The sequence below is a fragment of the Colletotrichum navitas genome (assembly GCF_030913465.1).
Source record: "Colletotrichum navitas strain CBS 125086 chromosome Unknown LY79scaffold_1, whole genome shotgun sequence".
Classification (NCBI taxonomy): domain Eukaryota; kingdom Fungi; phylum Ascomycota; class Sordariomycetes; order Glomerellales; family Glomerellaceae; genus Colletotrichum; species Colletotrichum navitas.
The window spans coordinates 1,015,253-1,032,473 of NW_026850547.1; the positions used below are offsets into that span (position 1 = coordinate 1,015,253).

At 54.1% G+C, this 17,221-nt stretch overlaps 7 protein-coding genes across 7 annotated transcripts; 5 read left to right on the top strand and 2 right to left on the bottom strand.

Moving 5' to 3' along the window:
• Positions 1–3,734: 3,734 nt before the first annotated feature.
• LY79DRAFT_574587 (mannitol dehydrogenase domain-containing protein) lies at positions 3,735–5,249 on the top strand (the record flags this gene model as incomplete). The annotated part of the gene is made up of 1 exon (XM_060559607.1): positions 3,735–5,249. One exon carries the CDS (start codon positions 3,735–3,737, stop codon positions 5,247–5,249), a length of 1,515 nt encoding a protein of 504 aa, XP_060420724.1.
• Positions 5,250–6,878: 1,629 nt separating this feature from the next.
• Positions 6,879–10,866, top strand: LY79DRAFT_595950 (protein kinase BUB1 family protein). The gene is made up of 3 exons (XM_060561790.1): positions 6,879–7,998; positions 8,089–8,530; positions 8,585–10,866. The coding sequence occupies exons 1-3, from the start codon at positions 7,003–7,005 to the stop codon at positions 10,729–10,731; spliced, it is 3,585 nt and encodes a 1,194-aa protein (XP_060420725.1). The 5' UTR covers positions 6,879–7,002; the 3' UTR covers positions 10,732–10,866.
• A 1-nt stretch (position 10,867) lies between these two features.
• Positions 10,868–11,422, top strand: LY79DRAFT_532955 (uncharacterized protein). Its single transcript, XM_060556330.1, has one exon. It carries the CDS (start codon positions 11,114–11,116, stop codon positions 11,399–11,401), a length of 288 nt encoding a protein of 95 aa, XP_060420726.1. The 5' UTR covers positions 10,868–11,113; the 3' UTR covers positions 11,402–11,422.
• Positions 11,423–12,571: 1,149 nt separating this feature from the next.
• LY79DRAFT_11771 (uncharacterized protein) lies at positions 12,572–13,671 on the bottom strand. Its single transcript, XM_060550748.1, has 3 exons — positions 13,330–13,671; positions 13,043–13,148; positions 12,572–12,761 (listed from the first exon to the last, which is right to left on the bottom strand). The coding sequence occupies exons 1-3, from the start codon at positions 13,476–13,478 to the stop codon at positions 12,675–12,677; spliced, it is 342 nt and encodes a 113-aa protein (XP_060420727.1). The 5' UTR covers positions 13,479–13,671; the 3' UTR covers positions 12,572–12,674.
• A 623-nt stretch (positions 13,672–14,294) lies between these two features.
• On the top strand, positions 14,295–15,280 carry LY79DRAFT_664561 (HIT zinc finger protein; the record flags this gene model as incomplete). Its single annotated transcript, XM_060562907.1, has 2 exons — positions 14,295–14,559; positions 14,643–15,280. 2 exons carry the CDS (start codon positions 14,295–14,297, stop codon positions 15,278–15,280), a joined length of 903 nt encoding a protein of 300 aa, XP_060420728.1.
• Positions 15,281–15,399: 119 nt separating this feature from the next.
• On the top strand, positions 15,400–15,805 carry LY79DRAFT_11758 (uncharacterized protein). Its single transcript, XM_060550745.1, has one exon. The coding sequence runs from the start codon at positions 15,518–15,520 to the stop codon at positions 15,731–15,733; it is 216 nt and encodes a 71-aa protein (XP_060420729.1). The 5' UTR covers positions 15,400–15,517; the 3' UTR covers positions 15,734–15,805.
• A 71-nt stretch (positions 15,806–15,876) lies between these two features.
• Positions 15,877–16,458, bottom strand: LY79DRAFT_664562 (uncharacterized protein; the record flags this gene model as incomplete). Its single annotated transcript, XM_060562908.1, has 2 exons — positions 15,877–16,186; positions 16,268–16,458. 2 exons carry the CDS (start codon positions 16,456–16,458, stop codon positions 15,877–15,879), a joined length of 501 nt encoding a protein of 166 aa, XP_060420730.1.
• Positions 16,459–17,221: the final 763 nt, after the last annotated feature.

The window sequence follows — 17,221 nt, forward strand, 5'->3', positions numbered from 1 at the left end:
TCATTGTACTGCGTTCAGGTCGTTTTCATGGCGCCATCCCGTTGTCTGTAACTGGCCCCAGGCCCGTCATGCCGACAGTGAGCTCGTGTTGAGCCGAATGAGATGCAGGGAGATCGAGGCGTGGCGTGTGACAACGAGGATGGATATTGTTGTTCAGTTAACGAGTAGGCTTCTGGTAACGGATGCTATACAAAGCCTTTGACGACGACGCAGGCGAGACTGAAAGCAGCGGCTCGATGTCGGACCTTATCAGTCGGACCTTGTCAGTAGGACTCTTTGGGATAGGCATTATGTTTGGAAAGTCCTGCAACCTATCCTTCTCACCTAACCCCACCTATGTTTTCCTCTATAGTCGAGCTAGAGCGTGAACCGTTGCATACAGGGCAGATTCCAGCTGTGCCGGCCACATGCACGTAGAGTGTGCCGAGCATACGCAGATGGGGGCGCGCCGAGAGGCTGATATTCTACGAAGACTCGAGGGAAGACCACTGCCTCTCACCTCATGGTCTGCTACGTGTGGATGGAACCAAGAGATTGATGGATGGACCCGTATACAGGACGTGGTCAACGGTTTTCAATTCGTTCATATGGACGCAGTGGGTTGATCGGAACAGACACACTAATGATATCAAAGAATCTGCGAAGGTCATTTGCAAATTAAACTCAGATATCTTCGCTATCTGAGCAACTCGGTTGACAATACAGTATCTAATTACATCGTCTCGGAAGATAGGAACAATGACAGTAGGGGCATGCGAGATGTTCCGGCTGCCTGATACCCATCAAGGTAAGCTTCCTTGCATTTCCAGTGGCAGCCTTAACCAGAGCTCACCCGGCGAGCCCACATTGTGTCGCTGAAATCGGCTTTGCAATGCAGTCTTTGTTGAGAATTTTCATCTTCCCCTCGGCACGTATGATACTCGCATGCTCTAACTGCAGAAGCAGATGTCTCCACGCAACATGTTATTTAACAAATGTGGTGTCACGATAGCTGCACATAGCACCTATCAGGTGGATCATCATGTGTTATATCACGCGGCGTTTTACTCATTACTCGCATAACTTGCCTATATAAAGGACCTTTCCTTTAGATCTCTACTTTCATAGGCATACGCCTTTCTTGATCCTGTTCTTATATGCTCTGCTGTGTGCTCTAACTCGTGGCATGCGGTGTCAAAGTCGCATAAGAACTATGAAGAAGGGGAGTCCGGGAGCAGAATCCATGTGGAGAATTTCATAGCATTGTTTCTACATTTTTTTGAATAGATTATTGTGCAATGCTGCTGCGTTGGCAAAGGTGAGGCGTCGTAGGGAGACACCAATTGCTGTGCAGACTGTAGAAGAAGAAATGTAAGAGAACCAAGAGAGAGAAGAGGGCCAAGCCTTCGGCGGATGTAGGCGAATGGCGCCATTCTCATGTAAGTACCAAAGAGGCAGTGTTCCTTTTAGGCTGTAGTCTTGAGACAATTTCGGGTTACAGCAATAACAACTAATATGAACCAGCCCAAATGGAGTTGATAATGTTGTGTCTCATTGGTCAGCTGCTGGACGAAATGCATCAAGACATGACAACGCAACGACATCCCGATCGTCCGTTTCAACCGCCACGTCAGTTACATCAGCCTAGCAGACATTTCAGTGAAAGAAAAGCCGCCGACACCGTTTTTCGTTGAAATCGCTTGAACGCCAACCAAGTCGAGCAGAAGCTTACTACTTTGAGGACCACAGACCATTTTTGGCTTTGCTCAATGTTTGAATAGACGGGAATCATGAAGTTGCTATGTTCACTAATTGAGTCCGACCGACCGCATACACGTTCTAGTTATTGATGTCATGAATACATGGACGCGCTTAGATGATCCGGAGAGCGACGCTGAGGGACAGCGTTATGATTCGGGATACTGTAAACCAACTTCCTTCGGCCTCGTAATCATTCGTCGTCCTATGCTCAACCTGTTGGAAAACTGATTTTGATAGAAAGATTGTAGACCGAGGGAACTGAATTGCACCAGGTGATCCCCCAAGCTGCATTGATGAAGAGTGACGCAAGTGGCTGTCCACTTGCTTCAGAGAGCAAAACTCCCTTTCATTTATCTTGCTGAGACATCAAAGCTATCCATTCAGGCTCATCCTTTTCATGGCAGTAGTTGCACTGTGATTGGCGTAGACGTTGAGACATCGGGCAACGGTCTTCAACGGCTTCTAGTTCACTTTCGTACTAACGCATACCATCGTAGACCGAGGCCTTCTCTTATTTCATGACCGGCCCAGAAATGGCCGCTATTGACTTTGCGATGCAATATTTTTTTGAGTGATAGATACGATGTCTTCATTACATTTACATTGTTGTCGTGATAATATACTGGTCGTAGTTGCAGCAATTTGACTGCGGTTCAGCGTCAGCATCAGTTATTATGTCACGAGTTAGAGCACACAGCAGGGCATATGGGAATTGAGGTCTAAAAGGCTTGGTTCTAAGTAAATAGAAGTAACGAAAGTAAGGTCCTATATATAGGCAAGTGAATGTGAAACGTCACGTGCAACAGCACCTGACAGAGCTGTTACAGACAGTGGAAATACATGAGGTTATCGTGACATATTATATCTCAGGTCTTCAACGAAATGCATTTTTCAGGTCCAGTAATGTCTGGCGCCTCAATTTAAGCTGTAGGACAAACGTATGGAAACTGCCAAGATTGATCTCGGCTATTCTTGAACCTTGGTCAAATCAGATAAGACCAGATTCGCTTTAATCAATGCCAGGGACCAAGCGTATATATGCATATATTGGTCTCGCTCATTTTGATTGATTTTTTACCAAACACCTAGTGTAATACTATTGACAATCGTGTTCCCAGACAACTCAACATAAATAGACGCGTGCTTGCCTTCTGAGAGGGCGATCAAACTCGAACGCCCCCAAGAAACGTTCGCGTTTCGAGATGTGGGAATACGAGTGCTGTCCTAGACTTTTATGTGGTCCTACCGAGTTGCGTGTGCCGCGTGACCACTCACTTGCGATATCGGCCAATAGTCTTTTGGGACTATCAGACATGGTCCCTAAAAAGAAAACTCTATTTCTATTGAGTGTCTCGAGCACGCTTAGCCGTCTTTCTCAACAATAAAAAAGACGCTCAGATCATCAGCCATTTGGCTCCGGGCACTCATTTCACAGACACGCCGTGATTTGCCATTGAGCAAGATCTTGAAGTTTCTTTTCAATTTTTTTTTCCAATTTTCTTTCTTTTCAACGGGTCACTGCGTGGAGTTCCCCGCCTTGCTCGCCTTGTTCAACTTGCCGAGTGCCAAGCGCCCAGACCTTATTTGCCTTCACCCATGTCTATTTATGTCCTTTCGTCGCTTTCCGATGCGGCAAACTCCACAACAAGTTCGTTGGTAAGCTAGACCGCCTCTTGTCCCAGTCCAAGGTCTGGCCGGCTGGCCGGAACCCAGGGAACCGCCACCGGGGCCCCAGTTTATCCAAAAAAAGGGGACCCTCCTCCGCCACCACCAACACAGGGGAACCTGAAATATGGATCCATCAAGGCTTGGAAATTCTCAACAACGTGGTACGTGCTCCGAAATCTCTTTGACCGAACTTAACCCGGCCCATCTTAAAAGGACGGCCGTCAGGGGTAACCGGCGGTGAGCTGCGTTTGTGATCATTCAACTCACAGCTTCTCCTGACCTTGCCCAGCACGACATTTCCCATCTAGCCTTTCATAGTGATTAGAATGCCTCACAGCACGGAATCCCTCAAGCTCAACAGCAACAACCTATCTTTGATTTCTTCGCAGCAGGGAGAGCTGAAGGTGAAAACCCCTTCCTACGACCGCAATGGCGTGAAGGAGGGTATCGTCCACGTCGGCGTGGGCGGCTTCCACAGAGCTCATCTGGCCGTCTACATCGACCAGTTGATGCAAAAGCATGAGCAGCGCAACTGGGCCATCTGCGGTGTCGGTCTGCGACCCAACGATGCCGCTATGCGCGACGTCCTGGTCGCTCAGGACCATCTGTATACCGTCATTGAGCGCTCTGCCAAGGGCAGCTTCGCCAATGTCGTCGGCAGCATCAACTCGTTCCTCTACGCGCCGGACGACCGCGAGGCCGTTATTGCCAAGATGGCTCACCCCGACACGCACATTGTGTCCCTGACCATTACCGAGAGCGGCTACTACTACAACGAGAACACCCACGAGTTGCAGTCTGAGCACCCCGACATCCAGCACGATCTGGCCAACGAGAACGCTCCCATCAGCACCTTTGGCTTTCTCTATGCCGCGATGGCTAGGCGCCACGCGCAGGGCCTGAAGCCCTTCACCGTCATGTCCTGTGACAACATGCAGAAGAACGGCTCCATCACCCGTCACATGCTCGAGTCGTTTGCGCGCCTCCGCAACCCCGAGATCGCCAAGTGGATCGCCGAGGAGGGTGCTTTCCCCAACGCCATGGTGGACCGCATTACCCCCAGCACGTCCCAGAACGACATCAAATCGTTGTCCGACAACTTTGGCATTGAGGACGCGTGGCCTGTTGTCACCGAGCCCTTCATGCAGTGGGTTATCGAGGACAAGTTCTGCGACGGCCGCCCGCCTTTTGAGAAGGTCGGCGTGCAGGTCGTCAAGGGCGTGCACGAGGTCGAGCAGTTTGAGAAGCACAAGCTCCGTCTGCTCAACGCCAGCCACTCCGCCATGGCCTACCCGGGACAGCTTGCCGGCTTCAAGTACGTCCATGAGGTCATGGAGCATCCTACCTACCGCAAGTTCATCTGGCAGATGATGCAGCAGGAGGTCAAGCCCCTGCTGCCCGAGATCGACGGCGTCGACATCGATCAGTACTGCAACACCCTCATGGAACGTTTCTCCAACCCCACCATCATGGACGGAATCCCTCGTGTTGCCCTGGGCGCCTCGGGCAAGATCCCTCAGTTTATCATGCCTTCCATTGCTGAGCAGATCTGGACGACGGGCCCCTTGCGTCGTCTGTCTTTTGTCGCCGGTGCTTGGTTCCTCTACCTCAACGGCGTCGACGACGCGGGCAACGCCTTCGAGGTCGACGACCCGATGCGGGAGGAGCTACAGGCCCTAGCGAAGGCCGGCGGTAACGACCCCCGTCACCTCCTTAGCGTCAAGGTGCTGTTCGGTGACGACTTGCGAGGCGACGAACGCTTCATCAACGAAGTCACCAAGGCTATGGAGCTGATTTCTAAGGACGGCGTGATGGCAACCCTTCCCAAGTACGTCGACTGAACGGCATTGGGGAAGCAATGTGTTGTTGGATTTGGTTTAACGCAAGCATTTCTTTTTTGTATTTTCATGAGCGTGCGAAGATGGAATAGAATTATAAATTAAGCGGTTATGAAGGATTACTTGATAGACCTAAAATAAGGATAGAGGGTTTTGTCATCTCTTATCGGTTCCCAATCTGGTTTGTCTCATGGCCGTGAATATTAAAAATCATGAAGCAGTGCTTGTTGGTTGTTGTCGAAGCGAATCTTTGAGCTACGGAAGATACAGGCAAACGTTATCTTAGATTCTATCAAAGACGGCTGTGAGCACCCAACTCCTGAGCATAATCGGAGGCATGAATTCTCAGCCTGTAGTAATCTTACTACTACTGATATGGCGGGGGAGAACGAGGAAAGATGCAATCTATTCCCAGGCTAAACTTAAGGCAGTACTGTCGTTTTCTTTACAAATGGTCCATAATATCTAAACATTTACGTTCCATCTCAAGTACATCTAAGCATACTTGGAGTCATTCTTCATCAAACGCCAGACGTACTTCATTTTTGCCGTACAGACTATGGTCAAGTGTATCAGCTGACAACAGGACATGACATGCCGCTTTTGATTTTGATTGCCAAGTCGTTAATGTCAAAAATCACCATACAACTGCTTTGGTACGTGCATTCTTCTTCATTCTCACTCTGGATGGGTTTTAATAGGGCGCGTCTCTTTATTTTCCCTTAGCTGAAGTGACCCAGCGATCGAGATATGTTACCTACCTTGTATCAGTATCTCATCTCGCGCACTCTCTGCCACCTTGAAGCACCCACCAATACAGACATACACTTTGAATCGCTATTTTGCTCACTTCCGCCAAGAATCTTATCCAAAGCTCGTCGTCAAAACCGCAATCTTATGAATAGATTCTCAACGACACTATAGAGAATGTGCGCCCATTCGGATAGCTGCCGAACCACAGCTTCAATCCGGGCCTGCCCCTTCAGGTCGATACAGTTGAGTTTCCACTACCTTGTCGCAAGATGACAGAGGAGACCAAAGGCGTAGGTATGCATTTCTCGGCGCATATCCACAGTCTGTTTGGTGCCCCCGAATTATGCCAAGAGCTATACATGTCATCAAGTCATCCGAGAATCTTATTAGTGGCAATGGAGTTGAGATCACCTGAAAGCCATATAAGCTCTTAGAAAGGAGACCTGAGATTGGTCAGATTTCTTATATGTAAGGGTACATGGCTTGCGGAAGAAGACCCATCATGCTATTTAAGTGATCGTATGTGTGTTGATTCATGGTCTGATGTCACGTGATTCGACGCAGCACGCCCATCCCGGATCTTCAACGGCAACTTCACATAGACATTTTAACGGATCTAGCAGACCTTGCCTTCATCATTCTCCTTTTTATTGACTCTCCTTTCATTCTTACTGACTGGTCGTTTCGGCTTTAATTTGCAGTGTTTTCGGAAGATCCAGCAAGTTCGTTGGGCATTAACACTATATGTCAACGAGTCATGATGGTTCTGAGAGACCCCATTTCATTACATAAGCGAGTGCTGGGTTGCTCTGACAACGACCCACACCCCTCCCCTGATTAACTTGTTATCCGTTATCAATAGGTAGTCAACACCAGACCACAACACTGAACTTCGGTCTAGAAGTTGCTTCATACCAATCTAGACATCGACAAACCCGACGCACAAACTCCAGCAACTCTTTACCTGGAGACGCGACGGCGAATCGCCGCAACAATACTAACCATGGCAGCCTCTGACGACCTTATCAACTTCGACGTGATCGAAGCGCAAAAAGAAAACATTCAAGCGCTGCCGAGCGGACGCTCTGCCAAAAAGCTGGCCGAACTCTTTTCGCCCTCTCCTCTGCACAAATTGGACACCCCAACACCATCTGACACCAAAAATGTCAACGACTGTATCAGAGCCGAGTACGAGGAGGAAATACGCAACATTTCCGAGTCGGACGACCCTCTCGATATCTTCGACCGCTATGTGCGCTGGACCCTCGATGCATACCCATCGGCGCAAGCCACACCGCAGTCTCAACTTCACACCCTACTAGAGCGCGCGACCAAGACATTTATCGGTTCATCGCAATACAAGAACGACCCTAGATATCTCAAGATGTGGGTGCTGTACATCCAGTTCTTCTCTGACTCGCCTCGGGAGACATTCCTCTTCCTGTCGCGCCACAATATCGGAGAGACACTAGCCCTTTTCTACGAAGAGTACGCAGCATGGCTCGAAGGTGCAGGCAGATGGAACCAGGCGGAGGAGGTTTACAAGCTTGGTATCGAGCGGGAAGCGAGACCCGTCCAGCGCTTGATTCGCAAGTTCAAGGAATTTGAGCAGAGGCTCGCCCAACAGCCAGACGCAGCCGAGGCGCCTTCATCACCAGCACTACCTACCGTTCGGCCTGCCCTGGCTGCCAAGGTTGACCCCTTTGCCGCTGCTCGCGCGGCTGCTACGGCGGATCCCCAGGCGCCTCGCCCCAGCCAAGGTGTCGGCGGTGCCGCGCCCAAGCCGGGTAAGGCCAAGATGTCCATCTTTTCAGACACTGACTCCGCGCCACCGGCACTGGCCTCGCGTGGGCCCACATCCAAGGGATGGGACAACATCGGCTCGTTGAGCGACCGGAAGAAGGAGAACGTGATGGAGCCCAAGCCGTGGGCGGGAGAGACGTTGAAGGCGGGAGGAAAGAAGAGCACTGCTCCGAAGATGGCCATCTTCAGGGATACGGTAAGCACCACTTTCGCTTAAGCCTCCCATTGCCCAGATGTTGATGATTATAGGACTAATGTATGGCTTTATGGCGTTTTTGTATTTCAGTCTCAGTTGCAATCAAAATCGCGACAGCAATCGCGATCATCGCGGGCACAAATGTCCAAGTCCCACATCACTCTTGTGCCATCAAAAAACCAAATAGTTGTGAACCCCGTCAGCGGGAAGAAGGAGCAGATCTTTGTCAGTCTCGAAGCTATTTACCCTACACCTGAGGAACCCGGCTCGGAGCTCGGTTTCGAAGAGGTTTGGGCCATGAATCGGGGCTGGCTGGATGTATCCTGGAATGACGAGCCACTGACAGAGGAGGCTGCGCCTGAGGTGATGGATGCGGAGCCTTCCATCGTCGATGACCTCGGTCAGAAGGTGCAGGAGAGACTGGTTGTCCATACAGAAATTGTCATGATGGATGAGAATGGCGCCATTATTAACAAGAAGGAGGGCAGAAGTAAAAAGAAGAAGGTCATGGAGGTCAACGAGACCCAAGTCAGTAAGTTAATGGCGCTGCGCCATACGCACCTTATCGTTGTTAACAAACCTGTAGTCAAAGCCAATCTGGACTCACCATCCAGGCCAAAGCTGAAGAAGAGAAACACGGCTGAGCCGACAATGACACTTCACACTCGAGCTGCAACTGACGAAATCTATGAGATTTTCAATCAGCCTATTCAGTCTAACCCTCAAGAAGAAGAGGAGGATGAAGAGGAGAGCGATGATGACGACGACTTTGAGACGGACGGCGACTACACAACTGACGCAGAAAGCACCATGATGACACGCCAGGTGGACATGGCTGAGGACGCCGACGAAGCAGACGAGGAAACCTCGGATGTGAAGAGCATCAGCGAGTGGTCCGATTTCTCTACCCGCAAGCATGTTCCGGTTCTCAACGAGGATGCAACACAGCCCGACATTGACAACACCCAAGTTTCTGATTTAATGGACCCGAATTACGCCGAGCAGACGGGTCCTGTTTCTGAGGAGCAAACAGAAGCCCAGTACGACGGCCAGTCTGGAGACGAAGAGGATGAGGAGGATGAGGACCAGGAAGACGAAGACTACCCGCCCAGAACCAAAACCATGTTCGTCCCGATACCACCAGAGGATTATGAGCCCAGAACAAGGCCGTATAGGGACCCGGTCGAGATGGCTAACAACCGACTCCCCTTCATGACACCGATCACGGAGAGAACTGAATCTTCGCTTGCGTTTACAGAACGCAAGGCGAAATACGAGACCCCGTGCCGCGACGATATGGAGTCTACCATTGACGAGGAAGAGCCTTACATGGAGGAGCCCGGGAGCAGCCCTTTGAGAGAGGTTCTGAGTGAAGTTCGGCCAGTGAAGATTGCCCAGCCTCTCCTCGGCAAGGCGAAATCTGCCTCGGCGAAGCCGGAACCTTTCAAGGGCCCCATCATCAAGGAGTTGCAATGCAACCCGGTCGACGAGTCCGTGAGAAGCGAGATCCTCGCCAAGATGCAGCCCTCGTTGGGCTCGTACCCCGGATTCTACGACCACAGAGACGAGAAGTACGAGAAGGGCAATGATATTCGTAAGTTTGCCAGAGCCATGACAAAGGCGGCCAAAGGTGGCTCGGACAGGATGAGCAACGCATGTGCTTTGGTCGCCATCGAGTTCCCCGACGTCGATACCCAATACACCATCCGGAAGGAGCTCGGCGCAGGTGCTTTTGCCCCTGTCTACCTTGTCGAGAACTCGTCTGCCGACCAGGAGGAAGAGGACGAGGATGGCGTTGTGGTCATGGGCAAGGGTGCATTTGCCGTCAATCACCGTAGCCCCTTGGAGGCGCTTAAGATGGAACTTCCCCCGACGCCGTGGGAGTTCCACATGATGCGTCTTGCCCACATACGTCTGGGTCCTCAGCACCGCGCTGCTGCCTCCATCTCGTACGCCCACGAGTTCCATCTCTACAAGGATGAAGGCTTCCTCTTCCTTCCCTACCACCCTCACGGGAGCCTTCTCGACGTCGTCAACTTCTTCCGCGCCGAGCCATCCGCCGTTATGGACGAGCAGCTGGCCATGTTCTTCACTATCGAGCTATTCCGTACCGTTGAGGCCCTGCATGCCCGCAGCGTCCTCCATGGCGACCTCAAGGTGGACAACTGTCTCCTCCGCTTGGACAGCGGCTCCGGCGACCAGCCGCTGTCGTCGCAGTACAGCGCCGATGGGACTGGCGGTTGGCACGCCCGGGGCGTGACCCTCATCGACTTCGGCCGCGGCATCGACATGCGCAACTTCGAGGCGGACGTCGGCTTCATCGCAGACTGGAAGACCAGCGCGCAGGACTGCGCCGAGATGCGCGAGGGTCGTCCGTGGACGTGGCAGATCGACTACCACGGCCTCGCCGGTATCGTGCACTGCCTTCTCTTTGGCAAGTACATCGAGACGGTGCGCTGCGATCAGGGCGGCATCGGCGCCGGACGCAAGTACCGCGTCCGCGAGAGTCTGAAGCGCTACTGGCAGACGGAGATCTGGGGCGAGTGCTTCGATATACTTCTCAACCCCGGGTCTTACGTTGCCGCTGAGGATGGCGCACGTATGCCGGTACTCAAGAGCATGCGTAGCGTCCGGGAGAAGATGGAGGTCTGGCTGGAGAGCAACTGCGAGAGAGGCGTGGGGTTGAAAAGCCTCATGGGCAAGGTCGAGGCCTTTGCTAAGGGCAGGAGGTGAATAGGGGAGGGCGTATATGCCTTTGATGACTTGACGAGGAGCGGCGTTCCGGGCTACATGGGAGGAGAATCTGTCCTTTTCCATAAACCACCTATACCACTAGTGCGTTTGTTATGTGTCTACCTTAATAACGATTGTTCATATTTTACCTTTGGGGCTTTACCTGTCAAGTTTCGCCCGTGTGAATACCTTCACCGACACTGCAATAGGCTTCTCGTTGATGGGCCCCCCATAAACGTTGAATCCGTGTGGCCACCCGAGTTCTGAACACATTGACCATATCGCCAGTCCTGCTGCTGAGGCACCGCTGCTAGCTTTTACGAGGTCGACGGCACAAGATCTTGGGCACATACCGACACGTTCACTGTGTCCACCGAAGATTATGCCCAGAGGGCCAGTCGGCACGGGTGTTCGTTCACTGCTACTGGCGCTACCCAAGAGTGCCCAAGCAATAGATGCCTGGTCTACCTTACTGACCGACGAGAGCCGCAGTCCCCTGCGAGTGTATCATTCATTCCCCTTGGCCCAGAGACCCCGCCCAACCGGAGCAGACGATGTTGTCAGCAACAGCAAATGCGGCTCGGGCCTGGAGATAGCACCGAGGAAAGGGCAACGTCACGAACATGTTTCGTTCGAAGGTGCGGTTCAGGCCCCCAACGACAGCTGTTGAAACTCGGCCGAGAAAAGCCCCAGCCAAAGGTCACACCCCCCCCCCCCCCCCCCCCCCCAACACGCACATACACACTGGCCCTGGCCCTGGTAGGGGTGTAAGGAAAACTGATGTTGAAGAGTGACCCAAAAAATAAGGATAAAAATAAGAAAGGTGATTTTTGGGACGATTGGAAAACGTCCCGGGTGTCGAGGTCCCCCTGGACCGAAACCGTTGACCGCTTATCATGGTCCATTGAGGGTTTTCCGCCCTTGGTGAGCCCAGTCGGTCAGCCCATCTGTACGTACGGTACCGAGCGTCTGGGAAGTGTGTGAAGAAGAAGCTGGACCCCATTAAAAGCCCGCTCGCTGCCGCCCTTCCCCCCACGGCTTTTCGCCGTCGTGGCCCGAATTGGTGGACTTCACGAGCGCTCAAACGGGGGCTCGAGAAGCCAAAGGCATCGTCGGCTCCGACACTGTTCCGCCGGGAAGCGGCGTCATGGTCGTCCCGAACCGGAGTCCTGGGTGCCAGCGTTCGTAGTTCTCGTTATGACTCGACTCGAAACACAAACACACCCGATAGTACTCGCACGCGTTTCCTGTCGTGCGGGCCACTGTAGATGCTTGTGGCAGACTATAAAACGTGTGCGTCAGCTTCTGTCCCCCTCGCGCGCGCGCGGCTGATTGTTCGGATCGTTCGCTACAGACGGTCGTCGCGGGCAAAACCCGTCTCGTAGCAAGCTGCGTGGTTAAGTGTACCGGACCATCCATCGCCCGGATGAAATGGGTTTCCGCATGTTACAGGGCGATTGGAAGACCCGTTTCCCAAGCTAGCCAGATGTCTTCTCCCCCAAAAGGACTTGTCTGCTCTAGAAGGGGCGCAAGGATTCTCGCGTGGATGGTCTTGCAGACGGTTAAGCGGCATGCCCCCCTTCGCCCCAGATTGACCGAGCTTCGCGAGCTCGGGCCAGTTTTTGCAAGGCACACGGATACCCAGGTCTGGGGGACCGATGATGAACGTACGAGACTCGATCGCGGGGGGTATGCATTGCTGCCCTTCTCTCAACCTAGGCCCATTATCCATCCGCATGTCTGACGCAGAGCATCCGGCTTTGCGGATCAAAGTACCTCACGAATTTGATGGTTTTGCTTGAGAACCGGTCGTGACCATTGTGCTGTGCTGTGGTTTTCTTTTTTGTACTGTTCGCCCTCACATGTTCTCCCGCGCATTACCACGGCATCTCCCTCGCTCCTAAGTTACATCCTGTCGCTCTCCTGGTCGGGACGACGACCGTTCACTTCCTCTTGCGCTCAAGGGCGTCCATCTTCTCCTCCAATGCTTGGACGTAGTTGCTGAGGCGCTGGACGGCAGCCTGGAGTGCCTGGAGGACCGGGATCTGGTTAGCTCTCGTAGTTTCTGACTATCCGAGGACATGACGGGGTCTAGGAAACGGTAGGGAGGGAACAGTGTCGGAGAGAACAAGCACGCCGCGCACTGGACGGGTAGTCCGCTAGGAAGGGAAATATGGTTTGCTATAACGTAAAAGGTACCACCGGTATCCCCCGCATTGCTCTTGGAAGAAACGCAAGAAATGTGACAGCATGGACGGAGGGCAAGCCCAGGGGCAACTGGGGAAGGGATGTGTCAAACGCAGTAACGCACGTAGATATCCTCCGACAGGAGGTCGTTCGAGGTCTTGTATTCCTTGAGGATGTAGGAGTAGACGCCGGCGCCAGTGAGGGAGGTGCCGAGGAAGAAACCGAAGAGACTGTTGCAACCGTGGGTTAGCTGTGTGCTCCATTTTCCCTCGGCACAAGACTGAAACCAGCAGCCATCCATGCCCGCCAAGAGGACCTCACGAGACCACCCCCCGATTGAGCGCGTGCTGGAAAGGCTAGACGACTGCTGGGATAATGGGCGGGCAGGGAGGGGGGGCTAGTGAGACGTACCCTCCGCGGAAAGCACCGACGGGTTTCCGAGCCGGGAGAGGGGCGGCGACGGCGTCGCGCAGGGGCGAGGAGGTCTGGAAAGAGCGGGCGGCGCGGAGGGGGAGGCCGGAGACGCGGGGGATCGCGCGGGTGACGAGGCGGGAGGCCATCTTTGCGTTTTCGTCTGGGGCGGCAGCTGTTCGAGCAGCCGAAAGGCGGGAGTTGTTCACGCAGGAGGTGAGGTTGGTTGGATGCGACAGAGGCAATTGGTCGAGCTGCGTGCGTAGCTGTTGTCAAGGGCTTAGGTAGGTTGTTGTTGTGGAAATGTGGTGATGGGATGGAGAATGGCGTAGACCAAGTCCGATGCGGTCGGTGCTCTCAGGCAAGGTAACTGTCTGGGAAGAGCTCGCCCCCCAGTCCCTTCGTTACGTCGTTTCTGCGGTGCCGCTGCGGCGTGCAGCACCTCAGGTACCAGCGCCGGCGCAGCGAAAAAGAAGGGCGGGATTAGCCGGGACGCCATTGGTAGGCTCCCATTGGCCAGAAGCTCAGAGCTGGGCATGACAGGTTCCGGCTCAGGGATGCTGGGGACGTCTGGGGTGTCTTCATGGCCCACTGAAGAGGGTTCGGAAAGACGCACTCGTCTTACGAGGTTAGACCACAATGAGGTGACGTTTACGGCCCCTTTAGAGGGTTGTTTACAGTCAAGTTCGAGATATTCAATATTTGAGCCCGGTGTTGAATTCAAGGTCGAGGTCAAGACTTGACTTACATCGTTCCGAGAGCTAGTCGCTAAACGTATGTAAGTCTCTCGGTAACCACGTCGACCCCATTGGCCAGAAACCGCCCATTCAACGTCGCCCTTTCTGATTCGGCAATAAAAAAAAAGTTCCAAGCTTGAGCAGCTCCAGCACGCGACCCGCCAAACTTCAACCCAAAAAAGTATCCATCCATCACTCTTCCAACGTCAACCCCCTCTCAAACCAAAGATGAACAACTTTGGAGTCTACGAGCTCGCCAGCGCAAAGGTCACCTCCGCCCCGGGATGGGCCTACGTCCCCGACACGGGCGTCAACCCGGCCGCCGCCGCGCTCCAGCCCACGAACCGCAAGCGCGCCGCCCGCGGCAAGGCCAATCCGTCTGCCTCGGACCTCAGCGTCCGCCAGGAGGCCAAGATCCGCAAAGAGCTTGAGCACCTCGACCGCGACGGCGGCCGCGATGCCTCTATTCCCATCCCGGCCAAGGGGTCTAGAGGTGAGTCTGTCGTTTTGTGCTTCGTCGCACAAGCAGCAGCAGCAGCAGCAGCAGTGGACTGACATCCCCTCCCCCTTCCCCAGGCCAGAACAAGAGCACCCCCAACATTCGCAAGATCCTCCAGTCCCAAAAGACGTTCCACAACCACCTCGACGACTACCTCGCCCAGCTCTCTCACACCGACAACGCCCCCGCACCACACCCGAACCAGCACACCCCCAGACCGGCCAACAAGCCCCCCCACCCGAACCAGCACACCAAACGCAACGCCGCAAAGCGCTCCAAGACTTCAACGCCCAAGCCGACGCCCGCAGAGCCCGAGGACGTCGAGATGACGCCTGCGCCTTCGGCCGCCGGCGGAGAGAGTAACCCGACGACAGCAGGGGCCAAGGAGCCGACGGACGACCCGGTGTTGGCTCCGTACGAAGGGCCCGCGCTGGCCCCGCACCCGGGCGACAACGACCCCCTCCTCGCGTCGCGGGTGCCCGAGGCGCCGACGGACGAGGAGCTGCGCTGGCTGCTCGCGCAGCCGATGCTGAGCTTCTGGGACGCGCGCGCCGAGCCGGGCGACGAGGACGCCGCGCGGTACCCCGTGCGGACCTTCTGCGAGCTGTGCGGGTACTGGGGCCGCGTGCGGTGCATCAAGTGCGGGACGAGGGTGTGCGCGCTCGACTGCCTCGAGGCGCACCGCGAGGAGTGTTTCACGCGGTACGGTATTTGAGGAGGGGCCCACCTGGGGTCGACTTGCACTTGAGTTTTGGGAAAAGTCGGAAAAATTCGGAGTGGCATGGGTGTTTGTCACCTGATTTGGCACGGACAGAGAGGCGTTATGATACCCCCACTAATGATGTTTGACATTGTCTTTTTTACGTCAAGAAAAGGACGTGGCATGAATTGATAGTTTGGAAGGCTCGGCCTTTCCTGTGGCTCTGTATTTGTGACTGGTTCCTAGTGGTACATGTTTGTACGGGTCTGCGAGATGCTCCATGCTCTCGTGGTATTTGTATATACGTTGCGGGGGAGGTTATGCGACCTTTGGGAAGATCGTCGATCCCACCTGACTCGTCTCAGAGCCCAGCCTATCATCATCATAACGAACGAAAAACCGGGACAGGGGTATGTCACCGGCAGGGTAAGAGGCACTCTTACCCCTGGGGGAATCAAAAACGAATGAAGAAAAAAAAAGATGACTCCCTCGGGAGGGGAGGAGCAAAAACCGAAGAATCATAATACAATCACACGCCCAAAAGTTCACCCCCTCACCCACCGCCGTCTCAAAGTTCCAAAAAGGAACCTCCCATCTGGACAACCAGCGTCTCACAGCTCGCTGCTGACGCTCTGGGAATTGACCAGCGTGAACTCGACGTTGCCGGAGGACGCGCCGCCGGCGCAGACGGCGCGGACGCTGCCGGTGGGGCACTTGTCGCGGGCGGCGCGGACGCACTGCTCCCACTTGGCCTTGGCGATGTTGATGGAGGCGCCGGGGACGGTGGTCTTGAGCTCGAAGCGCGCGGAGCCGGCCTGGCCGACGGTCGTGGCGGGGGCGCCTTGGCAGGCGGCGACGGAGCCCGAGATGCCGCCGCAGATGGCGAGCTCGGCGGCGTTCTGGTCGTGGAAGACGATGTGACTGGGTCCGCGTGTTAGCGAGCTGGAAGAAAGAGCAAAACAGACCCCATATGAGGGGGAGGGGGAAGAGAGCGAGACATACGCGTTGCGGTCGATGCAGGTCGCCTCCACCATGGCGGCCGGGTTCACGGGCTCCAGGCTCCGCATGCTGAGGACCTCGAAGTGCTGCTGGGGGACGGTGTAGCGGGGCCACTTGTGACTTGCGGCCGGTGCCGCGAGGGCCGCGGTGGCGGTGAGGAGGAGAACAAAGGCGTGGACGAGCGTGGTGAACATGTTTGCGGTGTTGGGTTGGTCTCTCTGTTGTGTATTTCGCGAGATTCTCCGGACGAGGTGTTCGGTGTAAGTCGAGCTCGGGGTCTGAGATGATATATCTTATCTCGAGATTGGCGGACTCGTTTGGGCGACTTTTATTCTCTTCAAGTGCTTGCAAATGTAAAGCGGAATGGAGTAGGATTCGAGAGTGACGGAAATGTTCGATATATGAGTTGTCGTCCAGAACAGTGGGCACGAAGAAAAAAAGGTTGAGGCCCCTCGGGAGAATGAATGGAACAGATCACAGATCGTCTCGGTTTGAAGGGGTCGTGGGGGAAAAGGAAAGAAGGCAAACTGTCAAATATGAGCGGTTGCGTGTTTTCTGTTCGAGAAAGAAAGGAGATAAAGTATCAACAACTTCAAGCTGCACACAGGAAGGAAATAGCTAAGGGGAATATAAGATGAGAGGCTTTCATGAAGGTGGACAGACAAGCCACTAAGTAGTTTCGCAACTCGACTTCTCGATTCCCTTCCTGAGCACACCACCAAAACTACCCACACCCCCCTCCCTACTCTAAACTACAAGTGCCTAGGCAGTTTATGGTCAACCCCGGTCCCCAGTCCCATATCTTAGAGCGTGTTTCCCATGTCGCAATCAGCAGACAAGGGGAGCCTTCTTTTCCCTGGTGGCCCGATGATGGACTCGCTCCATTCGATCGATATTATGGGCCCCCGGCCAGCCATACTGCGCCTGTCGAAGCAGCGGGTGGGAAAGACGGGTTGC

Coding starts and splice junctions, on each gene's coding strand:
- LY79DRAFT_595950 (XM_060561790.1), top strand. CDS start 7,003: ATGGCAGCCTCTGACGACCTTATCAACTTCGACGTGATCGAAGCGCAA. Junction 7,999..8,088: donor TGGCCATCTTCAGGGATACG/GTAAGCACCACT, acceptor TTTGTATTTCAG/TCTCAGTTGCAATCAAAATC. Junction 8,531..8,584: donor GGTCAACGAGACCCAAGTCA/GTAAGTTAATGG, acceptor ACAAACCTGTAG/TCAAAGCCAATCTGGACTCA.
- LY79DRAFT_532955 (XM_060556330.1), top strand. CDS start 11,114: ATGCCCAGAGGGCCAGTCGGCACGGGTGTTCGTTCACTGCTACTGGCG.
- LY79DRAFT_11771 (XM_060550748.1), bottom strand. CDS start 13,478: ATGGCCTCCCGCCTCGTCACCCGCGCGATCCCCCGCGTCTCCGGCCTC. Junction 13,149..13,329: donor GTCGGTGCTTTCCGCGGAGG/GTACGTCTCACT, acceptor CGGTTGCAACAG/TCTCTTCGGTTTCTTCCTCG. Junction 12,762..13,042: donor TCCTGTCGGAGGATATCTAC/GTGCGTTACTGC, acceptor CCGGTCCTCCAG/GCACTCCAGGCTGCCGTCCA.
- LY79DRAFT_11758 (XM_060550745.1), top strand. CDS start 15,518: ATGTTTGTACGGGTCTGCGAGATGCTCCATGCTCTCGTGGTATTTGTA.